This window comes from Phocoena phocoena, chromosome 6 (genome assembly GCF_963924675.1).
Source record: "Phocoena phocoena chromosome 6, mPhoPho1.1, whole genome shotgun sequence".
NCBI lineage: Eukaryota > Metazoa > Chordata > Mammalia > Artiodactyla > Phocoenidae > Phocoena > Phocoena phocoena.
Genome location: NC_089224.1, coordinates 107761045 through 107785032, shown reverse-complemented (window position 1 = coordinate 107785032; position 23988 = coordinate 107761045). Strand labels below are relative to the sequence as shown.

Genomic DNA, 23988 nt, shown 5'->3' with positions numbered 1-23988 from the left:
GGCCTTGGTGTCTGCTCCTTGAGCCCAGCCTTTGCCGCCAGCTGGCCACACCATTGGCAGGTGCCATCCTGGCAGCCCCTGCCACCTGCCTGCCAGCCTGGCATTGGCAGAGCCCTGACCCGAGGTGATCTGGCCCTGTGGAGCCAGGGCTGTTCCCCGAGGCCTGTTCCCTGAGGCGTGTTCCTCACTTTGATCTCTGTCCTGGGAGCTGCTCTGGCCAGGGGTTCTCAGTAGCAACCACACCGTGTGTCGGAGGGCCCCGAATGCTTTTGAGCTCTGCTTCTTCAGTACCTGGGAGTCCTGACTTGCATTCGCGAAGCCCTGCCTGGACCTCGTGATAGCTGCTAACAAGTCTGCTCACGGGCCTCGCGAGCCTGGGAACTCAGTATGTGGAGTCTGGTGACTGCTGGGTGGTGACCCTGCGGTCACTTGCCCACTGCTGGGAGGAGCAGTATAGCACCCATGGCAACCAGTATAGATTTATCCTCATCTCATCAGACAGACACGGAAAGGTTTGAGCAGGGGAGAGACATCAGATTTGCTTAGAACGAGACCTGGAACTAATTTGGGGCGAGGGCGAGGGCTGTCTCTCTTCATTATCCACTTGGCCTGGCAAGTGCTTTGGGTTCTGGGGCTACCAGACCTGCCCCCAGGGCCTCAGATGTGCTCTGTGACCTGAGGCCTATCTCCCTTGGGCCTTCTGGCTCTCCACGAGGTCACACTGTGCTGTTGGTGGCCTTGGTGAGGCCTGAAGCTGCCCAGCCTGTGCCTGGCCTTGGTGTCTGCTTAGGACTGCCGTTGCAAACCCTCTGTCTCTGCTGTGAGCTTCTTTTGGTGGCCTGGCCTTGGAATGGCTCTCAAATGCAGGCCTGGAACCACCCATCCCCCCGTCTGCCCAGATGTCAACTGGGAGTGGCCAGCCCGCAGTTGGGAGGAAAGAGCCCCGATGGAGGACGTGCCGCCTCTTTGGTCAGGCTGGTGGCTTGCCCTGCACAGGCCTGGGGAGGACATTCCCGTCCTCTGCCTCTTGTCGCCTGTTTGACCTTGGGCAAGGGACTCAGTCTCTAAGCCTCAGGGGCTGCTGGTGTCTGCCTCACAGTGTTCTGGGGAGGACCAAGTGAGATAATGCCTGTCAAACGTCCAGCTCGGCTCCTGGCACGTGGTCGAGGCACTGGACGCGCTGCCGCCCATCCTTCCATCCCTGGCTGAGTCAAGGTGGTGGGCTGGATGGCGCACCTCAGTTGCCCTTCTGTGGCAGCTGGAACTTCCCTGTGGGCCAGGACTGACTGGGGTGCTGTCTCTGTCTCATGATTCTAGGGGTGCTGTGGGGAGAGGCTACTTCCGGAGGGGTGGGAAGCAGGTGAGGAGCACACCTAGTGTCTAAGGAGCTGGGCCTCACGCTGGAGCTCAGGGTCCCCAGTGGGGCCTGTGCACTTTCTTGCCTCTGTTGGCTTGAACCTGCCCTGTCTTGGGGTGCTTGGCTCCGAGCCAGTGAGAGCTGGAGTGCTCCCGGGGTGGGGCGGGACTAGGGTGTAGAGGGCTTCTGCCTGCGGGAAGGGGCCCTCTGCACAGCCAGTTCTGGGACCCACTCTGGCAGGCGGAAGACCGCCCCCCCCCCAACATGAGGCAGAGGGCAGACTGCTGGGGGACGGGGGAGCAGGGGAGAAAGCCAGGGGCCCTCGGTGGGTGGCAGGCCCCTGGTGCTCCCTGACTTTTACCACACTTTACTTTTCTAGTTGTTTGCTTCTGCAGTTGCCTTGTCCTTAAGCTCCCTTCCCCCGCTTCTTCACCTGGCTGACCTCCTGCTCAGCCCGAGAGCCACCTCCTCTGGGAGGCCTTCCCTGACCTCTTTTGGCCTTGTACACCCCTGTGGGCCAAGCGTCTTAGCTCCTGCCCCAGACCGTGGGCCGGAGTGGCCTCTGTTGCATCACGCTCCTGGGGCTTCCTGCTGAGGCTTGGCGCTGGCGCAGGGCTGGAACTTCTCTCCCTTGGCCCTGAACCAGCGTGGGCACTGATGGTGCCGGCCCAAGTGCCAGTCACCGCCAGCTGCTTGGGCCCAGCCCCTCCCCACCCTGGTGCGGGAGGTATCAGCGCGTGTCAGGAGCAGCCCTCGCCTGCATACCATGCAGCTGGGCACTGCCTTGGGCTCAGAGGCTGCGATTGAGAGGCAGCTGGCCGCACCGATGGGTTGTGTCGGGTGGACCCTGAGTGTGGAGTGGGGATGCTCCTAGGGGGATGGGGAGGGGGCGGGGACTGGTGCCTGCCCCGGGAGGCACCTCGGCAGCTACTCACTGGCTCTGTGAGCATGGCCAACAGCCTTGTCCTTTCAGCCTGGGCTTGCTCCTCCATCAAATGGGGTGCGGGTGCCTACGTGGAGGCGGGAGGGCTCCCGAGATCAGGGCGACCTGCTCGCACAGGGCCCTGCACCTGGCAGCTGAAACCAGACTAAACCTGCTGGGGAGGGCACTGGGGAAGGCAGAAGTCTGCGCCCTTTTTGCACGCAAGGCACCCTTACTTCCCACCACTTCCTCTGAGCGAGTGCTGGACTCTCTGCAGACCCACAGAGGCAGCACACCTGCGGCTCCCCAACCCCCAGTCCCTCAGGGACAAGTTCCTGCGCACCTTCTGTGTGTGGGCACCCCCCCCCGCCCCCGTGCAGCTTCGCGGGGTTCCAGCCCCGCCCCACAGTGCCCTGCCCTGCAGTGCCGCGCCCAGGAATGGATGCTGGGCTCCGTCCCAGGGACAGTAGGTGATTAGGTTGGGGGAGAGGGGAGAGAAGAGCAGCACAGGGCAGAGGGAGGCAAGGGCAAGAGTGCTGAGCAGGGAAGAGCTCGTGGCCTGGGGGCTTGGGGTCAGGGGAGGCCACGGGGAGGGGCTTGGACTTCTCTGACCAGGGATCCACAGAAGGGTGTGAATCAGAGTCAGAGTTGTATTTTAGAACCCCCAAGGGCAGCCATGGGGTTGACCACTTGGGACTCCACGTTGTAGGAGGGGAGGTGGCTGTCAGCTGAGAAGAGCGGTTTCCCACCTCTGTCATCATGGAATGATTAAAAACAAAACTTGAGCCTGCTACACAGCAGCCGCTGCTACTCACGACAAGGACAGTGTCGCAAACAACCTCAAGGGAAGGAAGCCAGACACAAGAGCATGCTGTGCGGTGCCGTTTATATCAAGTTCAAAAGCATTCTGATTAAAAAAAAACCCATTCTGATACGAGTCAGGATGATGTTGTCTTTATTGGGGTGGCAGTCATGTCTGGAGGGGACTTCTGGGACCTGTAAAGTCCTGCTTCTAGGAGGCTGGTTACACAGGACTGCTCTGAGAGCCAGCCAGCCGAGCACTGACGTGTGCACGTGTCTGTGTGAGAAAGGCCTTGAGACACCCACACCTTTGGTCGTGCTGGGCACCTGAGACTGGAGGAGGTCCTCAGGTCTCTCCAGGGTCTTTCTGCCAGGGCAGCCTGAACCGTCGCTACCCAATAAGCATCACTTATGAGCCTTAACTCAGCAGTTGCCTGCAGTCTTCTCTGGCTGGGGATTTTCCTTCTGCCTCTTGCAAACCCCGGCAGGGGCTGCTGGGTGTGGGGCTTGGCGGTTCAGAAGGAGGGCGGGCTCCCAAGGCTGCCAGACCACCGGATCTCTCTGAGCCTCGCTTTCCTCTTCTGTGAAATGGGGTGATAAGCTCCTTCTTGGTGCTTGGATTAAGTGGGTTACCACCCCCCTGCCCCCACGCCCCCGTTAGGCACCCAGCATAGCCCCGGCACAGAGTAAGTGCTCAGGAAAGGCTGGCAGTGGTTGGCATTAATGCAGGGCAATCACTGGAGAGGATCCAGGGGTGGGAGCAGGAAGGAAAGGTTCACCTTCCTCCTGCTCTCCCCTTAACTGTTTCTCTTCTCTCTTCCTGTGTTTCTCCCATTCAGCAAACATTTGTGATTCGAGCCAGGCTGCTGCCCTGGTCCTGCACTGGGCACTGGGTCCAGCATTGGCCGAGACAGCCATGGCCCCTGACCTTGGGCCCATGAGCCAGGGGAGACCATTAGACACGTCAGCTCTCCAGGAAGTGCTGAGCACGGTGCGGGAGGGGAGGCATCAGCCACTCCTGCCTGCTCTGGCCCTGACCACTGTCTTTGGGGATGGGCCTTTGACTGGGTACTCTCCCTGAATGCGAGAGAAGGCCTGACCCAGGGCTCCAGCACCTCCTAAGGGTTTTCTGTCGGCTAAAGAGGAATCACATGGACCTGGGTGAGAATGGCCATGCCCCTTTTGGATGCAGACAAGACCAAGGCCCAGGTTTGTTTCCCAGTGTCCCACTCAGGCCTGGGTCATAGTAAGTGCTCAGTTAATGTGTGTGGACTAAATGAATGGCAGGGACAGCGATTAGCCCAGGGTCAGTCCATGAGTCTGCAGGAGAATCAACTGTCTGGGCAGGAGGTGGAGATTGGTGAGTCAGGGCCTCCTGGTTCCACCTGACCCCGAGCCCTTTGTCTTGTGGTTGGAATCTCAGAGAGCTGCTGAAGATGGCCAGCAAAGCAGGTCTTAGTCTGTGCTGGTTTTGTGAGGAGATGTGACTCTGGCTGAGTGGTCCCTGATTATTCCTCGGTCACCTCAGAAGTCCAGGGAGCCGTGGGGAATGTGGTGTGGAGCAGTGGGAACACCTGGGGGCAGACCCAGAGATGGTGATGATCTCTGACCCCTCAGTGACTACAGAGAGCTGGAGAACGTGACCTGACCACAGCTGGAGGCCCCTTTCCTGGAGGTGGAAATATCAGTGCAAGAAGGTCTAGGGTGGCCCTTATTGGGAGCAATGCTGTGAATATCACTAATTTAGTCATCAGAGGCTTACTGAGCACCTCCCATGTACCAGGTGCCATCCTTAGCACATGGGAAGCAGCAGTGAGTGAAACAAAGGCCCTGCCTCCAGGACCCCTGCGCTCTGGGACATGGAAGCCTCCTTCCATTTTCACCATTAATAAGACCCATGTCCAGAAGAGGAAGTAATTTGTCTGCAGTCGTTGTGGGGAGGGTGCTTTCAGGAAAGGCTATGGGTTTGGGTAGGGGTTCAGAGGACAGGGACATCCCTGTGACTCACTTGAGTCCAGCTATTCAAGGAACTGGGCTCCGGGGATGGGCATACCTCCCTCCTGTTTCTTCCCTTCCTTGGGTGATTCAAACACCACCCAGGCGTGAGTCAGCCAGGAGCGGCCTGAGTATGCCTGGGCTACCTGCCCGTCCACCTCCCAGGACGTCCCAGCCAGGTTCAAGGTCTGGGGAATATGTCCTGATCCATGGTCCTGGGGTGGGGAAGTGGGGCCTCCATCAGGGCCCTGGCTTCCTGCTGGACCGTCTATCTCAGAGTTACTTTCGATGGTAGCGGCCATGTCCCCGTTTCAGTGTGAGTGTCCTCTGGGTATGTACCAGGCCCTGTTCTCTCATTAGGCCTTTTAGCAAACCCGTGAGACAGGGCAGGGCAGTGACTGAGGCCCAGAGAGGTCCTGGCCAGTGAGTGGCAGATCCTGGCCTTGGTCCCCAGCCTATCTGCCTCCTGTACCCTTGCCTTGTGAGTGAGTGGTCCCGCTGGGGATCTCAGGGGCTCAGGAAGGGAAACTCCCTGTGCACAGCCAACCCCACAGTTCCGTGTTTTACAGTTGTGAGTTCTGGAACGGAGGAGGGAACGTAGCTACTATAGCCCAGCTGCGGCTCCTTGCTTTGAATTTCTAGGGCCTGGGCCCAGTTTAAGATTCTGAGGTCAGACAGCTATGGGTTCAGATCAGATCACGGCCCTCTCCCAGCCAGACCTGGGGTCGGTGGCTTCTGTGCTCTGAACCTCAGTTTCCCTGCCTGCGACGTGGGGATGATGGTAGCTACCTCCCAGGCTTGGGGTGTGGACTCCAGGAGGTCAGGCAGGGAGAGCTCTCAGTTTAGTGCCCGATAAGTAGGAAATGCTCAGGAGGCAGGAAGCTGACCTTATGGACTTTTATAGGAACATTTCCCCACTCTCCCTTCGACCCTGGATTGACCAGGCTTGGTCCCCAACACCAGCAGGTCTTGACGAGTTTGGCCCAGTGCCGTGCCCCACTGACCATACACTTTGACCTCACGACCACCCCTCCTTTAGGACAAGACTGGTCTCAAGGCCGCCTCTTCCCTGGTGTTGAGACTCGTGAAGGTTCAGCCCACAAAGCGCAGGGACACTGACGGCTGCTGCTGTCCCCTGAGAACAGCTGTTCTACCTTAGAGCATCTTCCCAGCGGTCCTGCAGGGCGGGGGTGGGCGGTGGGCTCCTGAGGTAGGGCCTGGAGGTGCAGCTCACCCCTCACCTCTTGAGTGACCTGCGGACCCCCTGGGTGTCCATCTGCTCATCTGTGAAGTGGGTGCTGATCGTGTTTGCGGAGGGACGTGCTTGGGCAGCACCTGGCACACAGAAGGGTACCCGGGAAACAGGAGCCAGGCGGGGCCACATTTGGTGATGGGGGCACCTTCGCCCAGGTGCCTGAGTTTGGACCAGCACTTGGTCAAAGCCAGCAGTTCACTCCGGATTCCTTTCGATGGCCTGCTCTCCTCTTGAGCTGTGTGCATCAGTCGAGAATAGCATGCCCACACATTCGCCTGGGTGATAGGGAAGCTCGAGCTGCCTGCAGAGCCTGCCTCTGGGCGCAGGCACCTCTGCGAAGGCAGAGCCAGGGAGGCAGCGTGCCTGTGTCTGTAAAATGGGGAAGCCAGCATCTGCCCACTTTGGGTTCTTTGATGCAGTTCCAGGTTACCGGGCTGGTGAGTAGCAGGAGTGGAGCGCAGGTGCCTCTGGCTCCAGAGTCCTCACTCCTAACACTGATGCCTCTCCACCAAGCCCGAGTGCCTTGACTTCTAGGAACTTCTTACTGCCTCGTCGTGTCACAGGAGGAGGGGCTGGCTGTGTCAGAACTGCAACAAGCTGCTTCCCCTGCGTGCAGCCCTGAATTCCTGGCAGGGGCCAGATGCTGCTGGGCGGCCACGTTGGCCACGTCACTGCAATGGAGGCTCTACCGCCCTGCAGCCCCTGGACAGATGCCTTGCCTGGTCCCCGGGGTGGGCCCCTCCCCAGGCGGCTGTACTCTCTTCTCTTCAGGGAAGCACAGGCAGATGTTGTCAATTTAAATTGTTTCCTTATTAGACTCTCGCCTTTCCCAGGCTGGGCTGGGTTTCATCAGCCGGGAACCTTGATTGCATCACTGTGACTGCATCACTGTGACGGCTCGTTCCTCCAGGGACCCGGCCAAGGACCAAGGTCGGGGAGATCACGGAGTGGGTGTGGCTGAGGAGGTGCAGGCTGGATGTTGTGACTGCCGGCCCAGCGGGGAGGGATTCGTGCGATGGAGCCTTGCTCTGGTTATCTCTCCTCATGGGGGCAGAAGGGGAGGAATCCGGGGACCAGCCCTTTCAGGAACACAGGAGGGCAGTGGGGCTGGGAGTCCCTGGGGTCCCACTCAGTTCTCATGGATATGCCCTCGCTTAGCCAGGTGCCCAGCTCCTGCCTCAGAATCACCTGGGAGCTTGTTTAAAAAGTCCAGTCCAAGGCCTGCAGCAGTGGTTCTCAACCAGGGGTGACTTTGCCCCTGGACAGTTGGCAATATCTGGAGACATTTTTGGTTGTCACAGCTGGAGTTGTGCTATTGGCAGGATGCTGCCAAACATGCCGTAATGCACAGGACACCCCCCATAAAGTCCAGAATGGCTTAAAATGTCAGTGGTGCCGAGGTTGAGAAACCCTGCCATAACAGAGTCTAGTTCTGGCAGGGCCTGGGAATCTTCATTTGTGACAAGCCATGGAATTTTCAGTGTTGACTTGAGTCTGAGAAGCTCTGTCCTCCCAGGCCTCACCACCCCCACCCGTAGATAGTGGCCACAGTTGAGCTGCCCCCTGCCAGGCAAGCTCTGTGCTGGGTGTACGGTGGTGACAAGACAGGTGTTCAGACGAGTACTTGCAGCCAGGCTGCTGGGGAGGTGAGGGGCTGAGGGTGGGTCAGGCTGGAGCCCTTCCATGGCTCCCCACTGATAGCCCGGTTTCCCTTCTCTCAACTTCCTGCTCTGAGACCACTGCTGGCTGTGCCTTCACTCCGACTCCGGGGAGGGGCCCCAGATGGTCCCTGTCTGTGAGGACCCTGCGGGCCGTGGGCAGCCTGTGGCCAGGAGGTGGATCCCATGGAATTGACCCCTCATCAGCTGCGTGATGGAGACCGGGGGGTGCTAAAGCTCTGAGATCTTGCTGCAGTTCCTGGGCAGTGAGGCTGGTCTGGGCCAGGTGATAGGGATGTGGCAGTGAGCCACCCTCGGGGAACCATGGAACCCGGACTCTGGGGTGGCCTTTTGCTGGGAGTCCCAAACTTCCCCATCTGAGAGGCCGAGGATGGTGGCTCACTTCAACCTGGTCTGCTGCTCTTCACAGCCTTTGAGGCATCTTGAGTTGTTGGGGCCCTGAGAAGAAGCATTCCCTCCTCCCAGGTGTCCACTTACCTTCCTGCTTCTGAAGGGAACCAACATGGGGAAGAGGTGAAGGTGTGGCCTTGGGTCAGCATCCAACCCTATTGTTCTGTCCAGCCTTGCTTGGGCTTGTTCTGCCCTTCTCTGGACCTCAGTTTCTTCATCTGTAAAATGGGAATGATAATGGCACATACCTCCTAGGATTGTGGTAGTTGCTCATGTCTATAAAACACATGCCCTGTAGAACAAGCTCAATGAACAGGACTGGGTTTTACTGTTGATTAATTAAAGATGAACCTGGGAGGCAGGAGCGAGTGTTCTAGAGCGAGGGTCCCGCTCTGTGCAGCTCTGTCTTGAGCTGTGGGGAGGCAGTGGTGGCAGATAGGTGCCATCTGTGTGGGGCCCCGACGGTGGCCAGCTGCCTTTCTGAGTCACTGACACATGGTAGGGCAGGTGCTAGAAAGATGTGGCTACTACACACCCATCGTGCCGGTAGAGTTCTTTACATTGCCTCTCTGGGTGAGCAGTGGAGAAAGGAGCTGGACACGGCACCGCAGGGTCACGCGACAGCCCCACGCGTTGGGTAGTGTCACCCTTTCACAGATGAAGTCCAGGCTCCCGGTGGTGGGCCTCCGGGTCACTCATGCAGCCCTACCCTCACCTGCCTGATTACCCCCCTCCCCCCGGCCTTCTCTTGCCTCTTCCTGAGAGCCACCTCCTTCCTTCTGGGTCTTCCCACCACCCGGGCCATCTCCCCGCGTCTTCACCCAGCCAACCGCAGCCTAGAGGTCCCAGCTATGGCGTCACTGCCCCGACCAAGTCAGGCCCCCAGTCTGTTCCGCTTCCTCGCAGCCCCTTCCATTTCCTTGGAGGCTGGCGGCAGTTGTCAGTTCCTTTTTGTGTGAGTCTGTCTCCCCGCTCGGCCGGGGGCTCCTGAGGAGGTCTGCTCCCGTTGTGTCCCCACACCCACGTGGGCCTGGCACCGAGCCGGCGTCCACAGTGAGGCTTTGTGGATGCATCACAGAGGCCCTGGTTGGGATCTGGGGCCAGGGGAGCTCCGAGGGAGACACCAGCCTGGTAAGATGCTCTGCTCTATTTCAGGACAACCCAGAAAGAGCCGAATTCTGCCAGCGGGCTGTGGTGGGTGGAGAGGGCTCGCCCTGCCTCTCTGGGATTTGGACATCTAATTGTGTATCTTAAAGCTAAAAACGAAACTCCCCTGAAAACCCAGTCTCTGTAATTACCTATCCCTGGCAGCATGGAGCTGGGGACTCAAGCCCTGAAACCCCAGGCTAGGGAGGCCATCTTCATCTCTTACCAAGGGGCGCCCGGTCCTGCCGGGAGGGTGAGTGTGGGCCCAGGCCTTGAATCAGGCAGATGGGCATTCAAATCCCTTTGCTTTTGACCAGCTCTTCTAACCTCACACCCTTTTCTCATTTTTCAATTTCAAGTTCAATTACAGAAACAGTTCTTGGACAGACACAAAGACAGTGGCCCTGCGAATGGTTCCTCACCCCACCTTAGCCAGACCGGCTCTGAGCTCCCTCCCTCCTTCAGCCATTGTCTCCTCCTGCCCCTTTGCAGGTGGAGCAAGCCGGCTTGGGAGCCCGGAGTCCAGGGCTCTGGATGGTGTCCTCTCTGGGCTTGGTGCCGTCATCTTTACATTTCAGTTCTCGGCGGCACATCCTGAGCCACATTAGCAGGGCAAGCGGGGGTTGGGGTGGGGGGCGGATGCACAGTCCTGTGTGTTCTTAATGAGCATCTTCTTGATGATTTTTCGTCAGAGATGCTCATTCGTTGTAATTTTTTCACGCTCTTCCTCTTTCTGGCTCACTGCACCTGGGGAGTTGGGGAATGTATGCAGAGATCCATGTTTCCCACAGAGGCCCTGTCCCTGCCCCCGGGGCCACAGTCCGTCGAGGTCATGGCTGGTGCCAAGCGGTGCTCAGCTTTCAGGATCCCGGTCGCCCTTCAGGGCTCTTGGCAGTGCTGCACTGGGCCTTTGCTGTTCCTGGGGTGGCTTTTTGGCCTCTAGCCTCCTTGTGCCTTCTTTTTTTAATAAATTTATTTATTTATATATATTTTTGGCCGCTTTGGGTCTTCGTTGCTGCACGCGGGCTTTCTCTAGTTGCGGTGAGCGGGGGCTATTCTTTGTTGTGGTGTGCGGGCTTTTCATTGCGGTGGCTTCTCTTGTTGCGGAGCACGGGCTCTAGGCGCACAGACTTCGGTAGTTGTGGCGCGCGGGCTCAGTAGTTGTGGCTCGTGAGCTCTAGACCGTAGGCTCAGTAGTCGTGGTGCACGGGCTTAGTTGCCCCACGGCATGTGGGATCTTCCCGGACCAGGGCTCGAACCCATGTCCCCTGCATTGGCAGGCGGATTCTTAATGACTGCGCCACCAGGGAAGCCCCTCCTAAGCCTCTCCTCGTGCCTTCTTAAACATGTCAGGCATATTCCCTCCTCAGGGCCTTTGCACTGACTGTTCCTCATGCCTGGACTGCTCTTCCCCCAGGTGTCTGTGTGGGTCACTCTCTCACCCCCTTCGGCTCTTTGCTCAGATGTCACCTTCCCATTAACACCTTCCCTGGCCGTCTTTCCCTCAGGCGCCCCCAACCCAGGCACTGCCTGCCTCCTTCCCTGTTCCTTTTTCCTCCATAGCACTTAGCACCATCTTGTGTGTTTGCTTTATTTTGTCTGTCTCCTTCCTGCTGCCAGACTATAAGCCCCTTGAAGGCAGGAATTTCTGTTTTGTTCACTATTTATGTCCCTAGGGCCTTCAGTAGTACCTGGCACCTAATTAGGGCATAGTAAAAGGTTTTTGAATGAATCAAGTCCCTGAGATTCCCTCAAACCTGGCCTGGCAAGCTCCCACCTGGGGCTCATGGTCCCCTGCTTGGCGTCTTAATTCCTGTCTTTTTTTTTAAATGAATGCCCCCTCACCCCGACCCCTGAGCCTGTGCTCATCTTTCATCTCCCCCCATTATCCCTGCCCTGTGCCTGAGACCCCATACCACCTGACTGAGGGTGCCCAGCTTCCTCTCTTCAGAGGGCTCTGGAGGCGGCTGCAGGGCTGAGTCCTGGCTGTGCCATCTCTGGCTCTGGACACAGATGGGCCTGGAGTCAAGACCGGGCTCTGCTCCTCACCACCCTGTAGCTGTGAGTGAGTTTCTCAGCCTTTCTGGGCCTCATTTTCCTCATCTGTAAAGTGGGCCATGATAACACCCAACTTGCAGCGTTCAGGAGTTCCAGGCAGCACACAGTAGGCCCACAGGGAATGGCCACTGCTGGGGTGTTTGTTTTTATCCTTGCTGTGACCTCCTGGGTGGGCCAGGGCGAGGCTCTGAGCTTCTTCCCATGGGAGTGGTGGCATTTAAGAGCGTGTGTTTAGAGCCCTGTGGAAACATGAGGGAGGCCCAGGGCTGATCCCGTGAGCCCTGCCCCTGCCCACCTTCCCACAGCGGGAGAGGAAACAGCCTGTTACCTGAGCCTGGGAGGGCTCCGCATGGCTTTCTCTGGCCAGGCCTGCAGGAACCACGGTCAAGCAGGCTTCCTGGCCGGGTGTTCCCAGGGCAGACTCACAAAGGGGAAGGGAGAGAGCCCACAATTCGATATCGGCTTTTGTTCCCAGACACTAATCCTAATTCTTCTGGGTGTTTCAACACGCCCAGCACTGTGAGCTTCCTCCTCAGGCTCCAGCAGCTGCTTCCAACTCCTGGCTGGCTCGAGCAAGTGGAGGGGGTGGGCGGAGATCTGAGGGTCCACATGGGAGCCCTGGCCGGCCCCTAGCTTTCCCTGCTTTCAGGCTTGGGCCTTTGGCTGCTTGGGAAGTATTCTGCTCTTTTCACCCTTCCATTCACCTCCTCAGGGCTGCTTTCAGCCTCTGCCTAAAACCGGAATCCATAATGGTGAGACAGAGGCACTGTCAGAGGAAGATTCAAAGTTCTCACCATGGTCCAGCATGACCTACCCCTGTTCCCTCGACAACCTCGTCCCCTCTGCTCCCCTCCCCAGTCCCCTTCAGCCGCTGGCCCCCATGCTGCTTCTCCACTTGCTAAGCTTGTTTCTACCTCAGGGCCTTTGCACTTGCTGTTCATGCATCAGGACAGCTCTTCCCCCAGGAATGCTCAGCCCACATCCTCACTTCACTCCAGACCTTGCTCAGACGTCACTGCCAAAGGGCTTTCCCTAACCACCTGCCCAAAGTAGCAGCCCCCACCTTCTCATCTCTATCCAGTACTCCCTACCCACCTTCCTTGTTCTGTTTTCTCCATTTTTCTCTCTTTATTTGAACTACCATGTTTTCGTTTTGGTAACAGCTTTATTAAGACGTAATTCACAGACCACACAATTCACCCATTTAAAGTGTACAATTTGGGGGCTTCCGTGGTGGCACAGTAGTTAAGAATCCGCCTGCCAACACAGGGGACGTGAGTTCAAGCCCTGGTCTGGAAAGATCCCACATGCTGCAGAGCAACTAAGCCCGTACGCCACAACTACTGAACCTGCGCTCTAGAGCCCACGAGCCACAACTACTGAGCCTGCACGCCACAACTACTGAAGCCCGCGCGCCTAGAGCCCGTGCTCCGCAACAAGAGAAGCCACTGCAATGAGAAGCCCGTGCACCGCGACGAAGAGTAGTCCCCGCTCGCTGCAACTAGAGAAAGCCTGCGTGCAGCAACGAAGACCCAACAAAAATAAATTAAAAAAAAAAAAGTGTACAGTTTGGTAGTTTTTAGTATATTCACAGAGTTGTGTGACCATCACCACAGTCAATTTTAGAACATTTTCATCACCCCAGAAAGAAACTCCATACCCATTAGCAGTCGTTCCCATTTTTTCCCAGCTCCCCCATCCCCTGGCAATCATCGGTCTTTCTGTCTTTTATGGATTTGCCTATTCTGGGCATTTCATAGAAATGGAATCATACAATGTATAGTTCTTTGTGACTGGCTTCTTTCACTTAGCATAATGTTTTCAAGGTTAATTCACATTGTAGCATGTTTAGGTGCTCAGTTTCTTTTGATTGCTGAATAATATTCCATTGTATGGATATACCACATTTTATGTATCCATTCACCAGTTGATGGACATCTGGGTTGCTTTCACTTTTTGGCTATTATGAATAATGCTGCTGCGTACATTTGTGTACAAGTTTTTGTGTGGGCATATGCTTCATTTCTTTTGGGTATATACCTAGGAGTAGAATTGCTGAGTCATATGGTAACTCTATGGTTAACCTTTTGAGGAACTGCCAGACTGTTTTCCAAAGCAGCTGCACCAGTTTACGTTCCTACCGGCAGTGCGCGAGGGTTCCAATTTCTCCCCATCCTCATCAACACTTATTATCTGTCTTGATTATAGCCATTTTAGTGGGTGTGAAGTGGTAACTTGTTATATAGTTTTGATTTGTGTTTCCCTGTTAGTTAATGATGTTGAGCATCTTCTCATGTGCTTATTGGCCATTTATATATCTTTTTTGGAGAAATGTCTGTTCAGATCATTTACCAATTTTTAAATTGGGTTGTTTGTCTTTATTATTGAGTTGTAAGTGCTCTATATATTCTAGCTACAAGTCTCATATATGATTTGCAAATATTTTCTTTCATTCTGTGGGTTGTCTTCACTATTTATTTATTTATTTATTTTGCGGTACGCGGGCCTCTCACTGTTGTGGCCTCTCCCATTGCGGAGCACAGGCTCCAGATGCGCAGGCTCAGCGGCCATGGCTCACGGGCCCAGCCGCTCTGCGGCATGTGGGATCTTCCCAGACCGGGGCGCAAACTCGTGTCGCCTGCATCGGCAGGTGGACTCTCAACCACTGCGCCACCAGGGAAGCCCGTCTTCACTATTTTGACGGTGTTCTTTGAATCACAAAGATTTAAAAATTTTTATGAAGTTCAAAATATCTATATTTTTCTTTTGTTGCTTGTACTTTTGGTGTCATATCTAAGAAACTGTTGCCTAATACCAGATCATGAAGAGTTACCCCTATGTTTTCTTCTAAGAATTTAATAGTTTCAGCTCTTAAACTTATGAATTACTTATTGTATACGGTATGAGAAATTGAGTCCTGCTTTATTCTTTTGCACGTGAATATCTAGGTGTCCCAGCAACGTTTGTTAAAAAGGCTGTTCTTTCCCCCATTGGCATCCTTGTTGAAAATTAACTGACCATAAATGTGAAGGTTTACTTCTGGACTCTCAATTCTATCCTATTGATCTATGAGTCTATCCTTATGCCAGAACCACTCTTTCTTGATTATTGTAGCTTTGTAGAAGTTCTGCATTCAAGACATGTGAATCCCTTCTTATGTTCTACTTTCTCTAGATTGTTTTGATTATTCTGGTCCTTTGAACTTCTAAGATTTAGGATCAACTTGTCAATTTTCTGCAGAGAAGCCAGCCGAGATTTTGATAGGGATCATATTGAATTTTTAGATCAATTTGGGTGTATTATCTTTTTTTGTGTGTGTGTGGCTGTGTTGGATCTTCGTTGCTGCATGCAGGCTTTCTCTAGTTGCAGCAAGCAGGGGCTGTTCTTCGTTGCTGTGCATGGGCTTCTCATTGCGGTGGCTTCTCTTGTTGCGGAGCACGGGCTCTAGGCGCGCAGGCTTCAGTAGTTGTAGCACGCGGGCTCAGTAGTTGTGGCTGGCGGGCTCTAGAGCGCAGGCTCGGTAGTTGGGACGCACGGGCTTAGTTGCTCCGTGGCATGTGGGATCTTCCCGGACCGGGGCTCGAACTCGTGTCCCCTGCATTGGCAGGCGGATTCTTAACCACTGCACCACCAGGGAAGCACGGGAGTATTATCATCTTAACAATATTAAATATTTCAGTCCACGACTGTGGGATGTCTTTCCATTTATTTAGATCTTCTTGAATTTCTTTCAGCAATGTAGTTTGTAGTTTTCCAGAGTATACGTTTTGTACTTCTTTTGTTAAATTTATTCTTTTTGATACTATTGTAAATGAAATTGTTTTCTTCATTTCATTGTGGATGTTCACTAGTACTGTATATAGAAATAACTGATTTTTGTATATTGCAACCTGGCTGAACTCATGTATTCTAATAGTTTTTTTACTGGTTTCCTTAGGATTTTCTACATACAAGATTAAGTCATCTGCCAAAAGAGGTAGTTTTCGTTCTTCCTTCCCACTCCCAGCAAAATGTAAGCTAGTCATTGCTGTGGCCCCAGTGCATAGAACAGGGACTGGCACACGACTGGTGCTCAATTATTTGAATGAATGAATGAGGCTGGGTCAGATGACGCTCCAGCCCAGGGTTCCCACTCCTCCTTTGGCACCTGCTTCCTGAGGGTCCCTGCCCATGTCCACTGGCAGGTTGGGAGCTCTCCCTTCCTCCCCCTCATCTCTAGCCCTGACCTTTTCTGTTTGTCCCCAGTCTGTGGGGGTTGCTGGAGCTCACCTTCCTAACAGGGTCAGAGCATTTTGGTGATTGGCCCCAGCCCAAGTTGCACAGTGAGTGTGAGGCTGCGAGCCCAGGTCTGCCCGACAGAGTCCTGTTGCTTCTTGTCACAGCCCTGGCAGGATGTGGGGAAGCCTTGGTCCCATCCTCAAAGACTTGTGGGGCTAGGAGGGAGCTCCTCATAGAGGCTTGGCTCGGGCGCTTTCATCGGCCGAGAAACCAAGAGTATGTTTGTTCCTCACTCATGCGATTCCCTCTGCCAGGAACCATCTCCCCGCTTGCTACTCCCCCCTCTTCATTTGGGTCTGAGCCTGAATGCCACCTCCCTGCAGCCAGTCACCTTCCCTGACTCACCCCTTCCCCCACCCTGTCCCGGTGACACTGAGTCATCAGTGGGGTGACTGTCAGATGTCAGTCTGTGAATCAAGTCCACCACAGCATCCAGCACCTGGCACATACTTGGGACTCAGAGACATGGGTAGACGCCTCGGGTGCAGATTAGGGCGCTGCTGGCTCCACAACCCCAGGGGGTTCTGTCTGCCAGGCTTTCCCGAGCCCCTGACCCGTGAACCACGGTGATGGCTGAGCGCTCTGACTCTGCAGTTGGACCGTCCTGAGTTCAGATCCTGCTTTGTCCATCACTGGGGGTGTGACCTTGGGTGGTCTCCGGGAGCCTCAGTGCCCTCAGCTGTAGAAGGGGTGGCACAGAGTCTCCTTCCAGGGTTGCCGTGAGAAGCAGGCCAGCCCGTGTTCAGGAGATGCTCAACCTGTGCTGACCCTCCGCCCACCGGCCCCCGTCTGGCCATTAACCCGAGCCCCTGCGGTCTCCAGGGTGTGGAGCGGTCACTTCCTCAGCTGTCCACTCGCCGTTCCTGTTAGGTGGGATGAGGCTGGAGATCATGTCTCATACGCCTGCCCCTCCCTTCCTGAGCGCGTCCTGCCGTGGCAGGGGGGCTCATTTCCACCATGTGCCGCTGCCACCCCCAGGGCCCACTGGCCCCTGAGGCAGCTGGAGAGGCTCAGTGGACTGCTCCCACTGGCTCCCACTCACCCCCAGGGCACAGGGCGCCTCCCCAGTGGGGGGGGGGTGCTGAATTGGTGGGCTTGGTCGTGCTCCTCAGGTCCAGGAGGCGCTCCAGGGGCTGGAGGTCCAGCACCCCCTCCCCGACCCTGCCCTGACCCAGCGGGGAGGGTTGAGCACGTGACACCAGAGCCAGGCTGCCTGGGTTCAAGTCCCTGTTCTGCTCTGCCAGTGGTGGGCCTCGGGCCGGGGTCTTAGCCCTAGAGCTCCCGGTTTCTTTGAACGTGGGCTTGGACTACAGGTAGTAGCTGCCCCAGACGGTTGCTGGGAGGGTTAGCGTGACCTTGGATCGCCAGCACTTGGAGAAGGCTCCTGTGGCAGCTGGTTTTGTGAAGTGCTTTGGGGGGTGCCTGGCGCACAGATGTACCGTATGAGCGTTAGCTGTTGTTATTATTATCATTGTTATTATTGCTGGTGAAGAAGGGGGCTCTGGAGCCAGGCGGCACTGGGCTGAGGGCCAGCTGTTTCCTGGCTGGGCAGGACTGGGCAGTTTATCTAGCCTCAGTTTCTTCGTCTGTAAAAAGGGCTGGGAGTCCATCCTGGGAGCACCGTTGTGAGGCTCACTTGAGATGGCCAATGGCAGTCCAGCTGGAGGGAGGTAATGGCAGCCAAAGGAGCTACCCGAGACCCCAGAGCAAGGTTGGGGGTGGGACAGGCAGTGCTGGAAACAGACAGCTGCCCCCAGCCTGATCTCACCCTCGCCTTGTGTTTTTTCATTTTTTATTTTTATGTTTTTGTCGTTTTTTTTATAACACGTACACAAGCAGATTCTTGTTATGAAAATACAGTCACTTTGTGATACAAAGTGAAAAGTGAGAGTTTCCCTCCCTGTCCCAAAGGGAGCAGGGCCCTCACGTCCCTAAAAGTGGACCCTGCACCCTTGCACTCACTGTCCCTCTGATCCGCAGGGAGGAGGTGCAAGAGAACTGTGTGCGGTGGCGGAAGAGGTTCACCTTCGTGTGTAAGATGAGTGCCAACCCGGCCACCGGCCTGCTGGACCCCTGCATCTTCCGTGTATCGGTGCGCAAGGTGAGAGGCCAGGGGGCGCTGGTAGGGCCACTGGGCTGCTGGCTTTAGGCCCATGCCCTGAGTGAGTCAGTCAACCCCTTTTCTTGTCCCTCTTCCCTGGGAGTCAGATTGGGGGGTGGGGTGGACTGGGGAGACCCATGAGGTCCCTGGGATCCCCTAGTCATCCTGCTGCCTTTGTCTGTTTCCCATGCAGGAGCTGAAAGGTGGGAAGGCTTACTCCAAGGTAAGCGGGGCCATGTGAAGGGGCGGCGGGCTGGGACGGGATGGGTGGATGGGACAGGCATGAGAGAAGCTCCTAGACGAACCTCCACCCGCCTCTCTTGCCCCAAACAGAAGGCGCCCTGCCCTCCATGAGATGTGTTATTTTTTTGAAATATCTTTTTATTTTTAATTTATTTTTGGCTGTGTTGGGTCTTCGTTGCTGCGAAGAGTTGTGGCTCACAGGCTCTAGAGCGCAGGCTCAGTAGTTGTGGCGCACGGGCTTAGTTGCTTCTCGGCATGTGGGATCTTCCCGGACCGGGGCTCGAACCCGTGTCCCCTGCACTGGCAGGCGGATTCTTAACCTCTACACCACCAGGGAAGTCCCAATTTTTTTGAAATATCTTTATTGATAGTCTTTGCACTTAACATAAAGGCAGTGGATGCTTGTTGCAGCACAAATGGGACAGAGGTTTTCAGAGTGAAAGGGTGGTTTCCACCCTGTTTCTCTCTAGGCCTCCTCCTCAGACTCCACCATTTTGATTTGTTAGGGTCTTTCCAGACCTTTTTTTTTTTTTTTTTTTTTTTTGTGGTACACGGGCCTGTCACTGTTGTGGCCTCTCCCATGGCGGAGCATAGGCTCCAGATGCCCAGGCTCAGCAGCCATGGCTCACAGGCCCAGCCGCTCCGCGGCATGTGGGATCTTCCCGGACCGGAGCACAAACCCGTGTCCCCTGCATCGGCAGGCGGACTCTCAACCACTGCGCCACCAGGGAAGCCCTCCAGAGCTTTTAAGAAAAAAAAAAAAAAAAAAAAAAAGCATGAAATATACGTCCAGAGCAGTGAATAAAACGTGTGCATATGGTTTAGAGGATCATACAAGGCACACCCTGTGTGTACTTGTGCACACGCAGGTGATATGATATTTAAATTCACAAGAGGGACTTGTTCTAAACAGATTCTGCAACTTGGTTTTTTACTTACCAATACATCATGGGCATGTTTTTGTGGCATCACAAATTTCCTTTTGCTGTCTAACAGCGGCGGGGCCCATCGTTTGGCTGGGTGAAGAGGGCTCGGCCAGGCCCCGCTGTTGCACATCTGTGTGGTTGCCGGACTTTCCCTGTGCCCACAGACAGTTCAGGCCTACGCATTAAAACCTTTTCCACTGGGGAAGGTGGGGGAAGATGGCTCTGGAAGGGTTACCTCTGGCTTTGAATCAGCCTGCTCTGCCCTAAGCCCCCTTCTCGTGGGGACTCTCGCCCACCCTCTGCGGCCTGGGGAGGCGCCCAGCAGCAGGGGATGGGCTCAGTCAGTCCAGAGGGGACATGCGTCTCTGCCTCACCTCACTCTGCGTGGAGAGCCCGAGGGAGGTGCTGTGCAGGGCGTGTTCCTTCCCACCGACCAGAGCCCAGGAAGCTCAGTGGACCAGGCCTTGTACTCCGCCTTGGCCGGGGCGCTGATGCCCTCTCCAGAAGCAGAGGGCAGGGTGGCTAGAACCGGGCTGTGGAAGATGCTCTCGGAGTGGAGATTTCTCCTCCTGTTGCTGCATGTGGGTGAAGGACAGCCAGGAAAGAAACTGCTGGCAAACAGCCGGAACTCCCACCTCCTTCCCCCTCCCCCCACAAACCTGCTATGTCACATGTCAGACCTGCCAGGCCCTTCCCTTCCGTTCTTTAATCAAACCTCCACCACAGGCTCAGCTCCCCTTAATCAGAGGAGGAAGCTGAGGCCCAGAGAGGTGGTGAGACTTGACGCTGATCAGGCCTAATGTCAGTTCTGGCTCTGCCGGTTAAGGTGTGTGAGCCCCTGAGCAAGTCACTTCCCCGCTCTGAACCTTAGTTTCCTTGTCTGAAGCATGTGCCCTAAGCTCTGCAGTAGAGACTTGCAGCAGGTGCTCAATAAATGTCCCTGATTGGCTTGGTTCGTCTTCCAGGTCGCCAAGCCCAGCATCCCCCCAACCTCAACCTCCAGGTCTGGCAGACTTGGCTTCCACCCAGGAGGCCTTCTCAGCTCATACACCATGTTCTCACACTTTCTCGCTTCCCTCCGCATCCCTTGCTCCCTTCTGCATCGCAGGAGCAGCTGGGAGTTCCCACCAGCCCCTCTCTCCAGCTCCCGCCAGGGTCTCCTGCTCACCCTGCAGTGCCCTCCACGCTTGCAGCCCAACGCCAAGTTCCCACGGGCCTTCCCTCCCCTCCTGTCCGCTGGCCTGGTGGCTCCCACAGCACGGCCTTGTTTCCCAGGGAACAATGCGTCTGTGTCACAGACAACAATGTCCTTTCATCTCGGGCGCTGCCCTGGTGCACGCTGGGACACGGCACAAAGGGTGCTTTGTACAGCTCAGGGACGTGAGCTCCTGGCTTTGCCACGTTGGAGCCGCCAGCCCGGGCCTCTGTCCTTGGGTGCAGGTTATGCAACAGTCATTCTGGGCCGTGGGGCGGGCCCGAGGGCTCTGCCTCCCCTCCCCATCCCACCTTGCCAAGCTAACCCTTGGGCTGCCAGCCATGCGCCCGCACTCCCCTCAGCCTCCCACCCTCTCCTCTGTCCCCACAGCTGGGCTTTGCCGACTTGAACCTGGCGGAGTTTGCAGGCTCGGGCTCCACAGTGCGCTGCTGCCTGCTGGAGGGATACGACACGAAGAACACCCGACAGGACAACTCCATCCTCAAGGTACCAGGGCTCTGCTGCCCCATCCACCCCATCCCACCAAGGGGCGGGGGCAAACGTGCTCCTTGTCAGAGTCCCCTGAACGGTTGTTAAGAATACAGGTTCTCACCCCAGACAGGCAGTGAGAGACATTGGGAAAGACGTGGGCCCTGGGGTCGGGAAAGCACCATCGAAGGCCTGACTCAGGCACTGGCCTCAGTTTCCCCATCCATAATCAGGGTCAGGGGTGGACCCAATAGTCTCTTTAACGCTTTGGTGAGCACTTTCGGTGAGCTCAGCATGGCTGAGTGCTTACCACCCGTTATCTCGTGGTTTCTGACAACAGCCCCGTGGGGTGTGGTATCTATCATTGGCCCCAGTTTTGCACCGCAGGGGGCTGAGGCGCAGAGGTTCGATCATCCGCCTGGGTCACAAGCAGAGCTGGTACTTGAGCCTGCAGTCCAGCTCCTAACCACTGCCCACACGCTATGAGGCAGCCTGAGCTCCCAGAGCATCAGTGAGCAGATGGACTGCCATCCCCGGACCTGGCAGAGCCGGGCAGCTGCTCAGAGGGCCCAGCCATGGGAAAGCTTCCAGCCGGGGCATCACCCTCCCCCCAGGCAGCTGCCTCTTTGGCCTCTTGGGACAGAGGTATCTGGGCATCCACTGCCAGCATGCCTCTCTTCCTCGTCCCCACACCCTTCCACCTGGCTGAGAAAACAGTCTTGTTGTAACCACACCTCTGCGAGCTGGCCCAGCGGGAGCGTGTTATGCCTGGCAGAGCCGGGCAAGAGGTGGCAGGCAAGGGCTCTGGGGCGTTCTGGGCCTTTTGCCGAAGAAACCAGAGGCACCTGAAAAGGTCCAGGCTAGTTGTTGCGAGAGCCAAGCCCTTTCAGCCTTGCCCCAGTGGCCCAGTGCATCCTCAGGCCAGATCAAGGCCCCAGGGGCAGGTGGCCTCCAGTTCAGGGCCATCTCCCCCACATCCTGTCTGCAGGGCCTTGAGCAGTCCCTTCCCCTGAGTCTGAGTCTCAGTTCCCTCGTCTATAGCTTGGGGCCATCACGTACTTTGTAGGTTGCTATCATGGCCAAATGAAACAATCCATTAAAAACAAAGCCTCACCCCAGCGGTCAACATTTTTGTCAGAGGTGTCCCTGTGATCTGAGCACCTCTTTCCCACCCCATCACCCCTCTGCCTGTCGCTCCGCCCCAGCCCAGATTTGGGGACCCAAACCTTGCCCTGTTTAGACCATTGCCAAAATCTTTGCCCGAGTGGATGTTACATTTCTAATGGCTTCTTGCTTTACTTTATTCAACAAACTTTCACAAGCCCCTGCCCTCTGTGTTGGAATCTGTGAACCCCTCCCCACCGCGTAGGCATCGAGAGCTTCCCTCCCACCTGCTCACCTGCTCTGAGGGCTGCGAGGGGCACAGAGGATAGAGAGTGTCTGCGGCTCCTCCCTTGAGGGCCTCACAGTCTGTCTGTGGTTTTGCAATGACAGTAGCTGACATTCCCTCCCCACTCACCCCGTGCCAGGTGCCCAGCATCCTCTCCACTATTCCACGAGGTAGGCGTTAGGATCAGTTTTGTCCTCTGCACGAGGAAACTGCGCTTCACTGAAGTTTGGTGGCTTTGCCAGGGCCAGCAAGGGACAGAGATAGGATCAGAGTCCAAGTGCATCTGAAGCCAGAGCAGGGAGGGAGGCCACAGGGAGGCCGGGCGCCTGGGTGGGGGGGTGGATGGGGCGTGGCTGATTCCTCCGGCTTTTGCACAGGTCACCATTGGAATGTTCCTACTCTCTGGAGACCCCTGCTTCAAGACGTGAGTGCTGGTACAGGGTGCCGGAGGGGTGGGGGCTCTGTCCTGGACACGGGGAGGGGGGACAAGGGACTGTCCCCTCCTCCAGGCTCTTGGGTTCCCCTGTCTTCTCCGACCCCAAAGTGGGGCACTCCGGTCACACCCATCTGTCTTCCCAAGGCCGCCGTCCACTGCCAAGTCCATCTCCATCCCAGGCCAGGATTCCTCCCTGCAGCTGACGTGTAAGGGTGGCGGGACCAGCAGCGGTGGCAGTGGCACCAACTCCCTGACAGGGTCCCGGCCACCCAAGGCCCGGCCCACCATCCTCAGCTCAGGTACTGTTCCTCACATGCCCTCCCTACCCCTCCCATGGCCGAAGTCTTTTACCTCCCCATATCCCTAGGTCCCAAGGGGGATGCTTGCTGAGAAGGGAAGGCTAGTGGGATGGCGTGTACCCACCCACGCTTCCATTAGGCAGGCGTCTGAGCCCCTCCTGTGATCTGGGCTCTGTGCGTGGCCCCAGGACCACAGCAGCGCCCTGGACCGAGACTAACCGGGTCCCTGGCCTAGCAGGAGAGACGGGTGTCAATGAGACAATAAATATGTCAAATGCATGTCCACCTACAGCTGTGACGAGAGGTGTCAGAGAGACACAGAAAGTGTCCGCCTGGGGATGACCGGGGAAAGCTCCCTGAAGGGGTGTCATTTGAGCTGAATCTGGGGTGTGGTGTGCAGTGTTCCTGGCAGAGGGATGTCCTATGAGCTCCTGCTCTGGGACTGGCTGCATGACCTTGACTGGCCGTTTTGCCTCTCCAGGTCTCAGCGTCCTCCTCTGCAAAATGGGATCAGCAGTAGCAGTCACATCTTGGGTTGCTCTGGGGATGAACTGAGCAAACGTACGTGCGCGCCTCGCCTGGCCCATAGTGCATCCTCTATTTCCCAGCACGTGTTTTGTTAAATTATCATTATTACTAATATTATGAAAAATGCGAATGAGCTTGAATCCCCAGAGGAATCAGTGTGGCAATTAAGAGGGGGAGGTGGTACCAGGAGAGAAGGCTCCAGCCTGCACCACCCCCCAACCCTGGGTGCTGTGCAGGGTGAAGCAGGCCCCTCTGAGCATGGGCCTTGACCTCTGCACCCCTTCCCTGGGGGTGAGCTCAGGGCTGGGAGGACTACCCCTTAGCTGATCAGTAAGCAAGGCGGCACGCGGCGGCCCTGATTTGTGCCACAAGAGCAATTAGGGCACAGGGCCTCAGGCCCTGTTTGCTGGGTGATTCTGCCCCCAGGGGATGGGAGCAGTGAGGGACCCTCTGACCCCAAGGGCCAGCTTCCCTCCACTCCCCTTTTTCCTGCACACCCA

The 23988-nt window shown here is 56.3% G+C and overlaps 1 protein-coding gene across 1 annotated transcript in view; it reads left to right on the top strand.

Annotated features, from left to right (window-relative positions):
• Positions 1-23988, top strand: part of EEIG1 (estrogen-induced osteoclastogenesis regulator 1) — a 33897-nt gene that overhangs the window by 5712 nt on the left and 4197 nt on the right. Inside the window, exons 2-6 of the mRNA XM_065879437.1 lie at positions 17862-17982; positions 18176-18205; positions 20737-20853; positions 22603-22649; positions 22806-22960. Coding sequence (XP_065735509.1) covers positions 17862-17982; positions 18176-18205; positions 20737-20853; positions 22603-22649; positions 22806-22960 — 470 coding nt within the window. The remainder of the gene's footprint in view (positions 1-17861; positions 17983-18175; positions 18206-20736; positions 20854-22602; positions 22650-22805; positions 22961-23988) is intronic.